Here is a 2,103-nt window from a genome sequence, read left to right as displayed (position 1 = left end):
AAGAGCAGCCCAAGAGTTGGCGGTGGGTGGTGATGACTAGCTGCCTTCCCTCTAGTCTTACACTGCTAAATTAGGGACGGCTAGCGCAGATAGCCCTCATGTAGCTTTGCGCGAAATTCAAAACAAACAAACAAACTAGCGTTGTAAATCCGCAGACATGCCGCTGTGCCACTAGGGGGTCCGGTTGAACGAGAATCTTGCAGTTAAGACTCCAGTTGTATTTGTTATTTTAAACATAGCTTTTAATCATCCTATCATATGACAGAAGTCCTCAGTTGACATTTCTAAAATAGACTTGCTGGTCTTACAAAGTAAATAACGTTAACATTTGGGGCTCGATCCCTGCTAAAGTCGTAATACGAATAGTCCGTTGTGTATAGCTTACTGTTTCAATACATTTGTGTATTTATTAGGTTTGTAGTCTTTTCACTTTCCTCCTGAGTTATATTTCTGTCTTTATATTACAGAGTGTCATATTACCTATTCAGACGCTTAAAATGGTTGAATAATGTTATTTACAAGTCATGGGTTTGTGATGCAAACTAACAGCCTGCCATTGATAAAGGGAAGTCTTCAGACGCTTAAAATGGTTGAATAATGTTACCTACAAGTCATGAGTTTGTGATGCGAACTAACAGCCTGCCATTGATAAAGGGAACTCTTCAGACGCTTTGTAACTAGCTGCATATTAGCGAAGCGACCCCAGGATCCTGAAAGTGGTGGGAAACGAAGGGGTGGCCGAAAGATGTGCTTTAGAGGTAGGCAAAAGCTTAAAAAAGTTAAGTGAAGGCAAATCTATGGAAGGTGAATGAATAAGTAAGTTTGATTCTCTTATGCTGTCGGATGTTTTCATTAATTTTTGTTTTAGTAGTCCCAACATTACCAACGTAATGTCGCTTTCACCGCAAACCCAGTTGTCTTCAAGAAATCCCACTTATTTGGATCTCCACTCCAATTTCTGTCAAATTGTAATGTGACTATTGTATAATAAATTAGAAATTTGATGCAGCCACCCCTCAAAGAGTAATGCAACCATTCTGGATGTTCTATGATTTTATGTTGAGAGGGGTAGCAGCGTCTGCTGAAGTCGAGCTTTATTTAGTTAAGAGTGAAATCGTCTCATGACGATAAGCATAAAACCCGGGAATGACTGGTTTATTGGTGTTGAGAAATATTTTTCGACAATAAATGTATATATCCAAACGTTCTAAGAATAATCACGCTCCACACAAACATACGCCGGATATACGTAATTCAGCGTACTTACAAGAGAATAGTTATCGGGGGGTGTGGGAGGAGACATGGTTCACAGCTTGCAGCCCGAGAACAGTTTACTAAGCTTTTCGCCACATTTTGTTGGGCAGCATCAATTTCCGCACTCGCGTGGGTGGGTCATCGTAACTAGATATCATTGTGACCTTTGTAGATTAGGTTGTTAGTGATTTCTCATCAGTGAATGACCTTTACATGCTAGTCTCTCGCGCAATACGTAAACGAAGCCAAAAAAAAAAAAATACACGAAAGTGATAAAATAAAGAAATTAGACAGTTGGAGATAAATCACCTTATAAAAAAACTTTCATTTTATCTGTTATTTCCTTGGCGACATATCGAGCAGACGCTTTTTGTTTTGTTTTACAAGCCAATTTACAATGATTTAATGATACATTTTACGACGCGTGTTAACAGTCTGGTTTTAAAACTGGATAAAAAGTAGAATATCTGGAAACCTTCCTTGTTCTCGACAAATCTAGATAACACTCTTGGAAGGAACCGTATAACTTCTCGAATCTCTCTGCATGTAGCCTCTTTTTCTGTAATAACACGCCGTAACCCGAAATCCGCTGCTCGAGCCGGTAGCTCATCGTGCTTTACCCTGCCTTCCGTAGCAGCCACCTCGTGTAAATGGATCGCACGTGGCATCAAAAGCACAGGGTCGTGAGATTTTTTTTTGTGTGTCGACTAAGACTGCCAACCCGCCGCTCGAGAACACTGAATTCCCTAAGAAAGACTCGGAGTTACAGCCCTGCCTCTTGGGTTACGCGTGTAACTGCCAACTGTTGTCTACAGGGTTTTTAATGTCACATATAAATCTTGTCGGTAA

General features: G+C 40.4%; 1 protein-coding gene across 1 annotated transcript in view; it reads left to right on the top strand.

Annotated features, from left to right (window-relative positions):
* Positions 1–691, top strand: part of LOC111083120 — a 3,813-nt gene extending 3,122 nt beyond the window's left edge. Inside the window, exon 3 of the mRNA XM_022379393.1 lies at positions 468–691. Coding sequence (XP_022235101.1) covers positions 468–509 — 42 coding nt within the window. The 3' untranslated portion in view covers positions 510–691. The remainder of the gene's footprint in view (positions 1–467) is intronic.
* Positions 692–2,103: the final 1,412 nt, after the last annotated feature.

This window comes from Limulus polyphemus, unplaced genomic scaffold (assembly GCF_000517525.1).
Source record: "Limulus polyphemus unplaced genomic scaffold, Limulus_polyphemus-2.1.2 Scaffold8244, whole genome shotgun sequence".
NCBI classification, from domain to species: domain Eukaryota; kingdom Metazoa; phylum Arthropoda; class Merostomata; order Xiphosura; family Limulidae; genus Limulus; species Limulus polyphemus.
The sequence above is the reverse complement of the archived record's forward strand: the minus strand, read 5'-3'. Positions and strand labels throughout refer to the sequence as shown.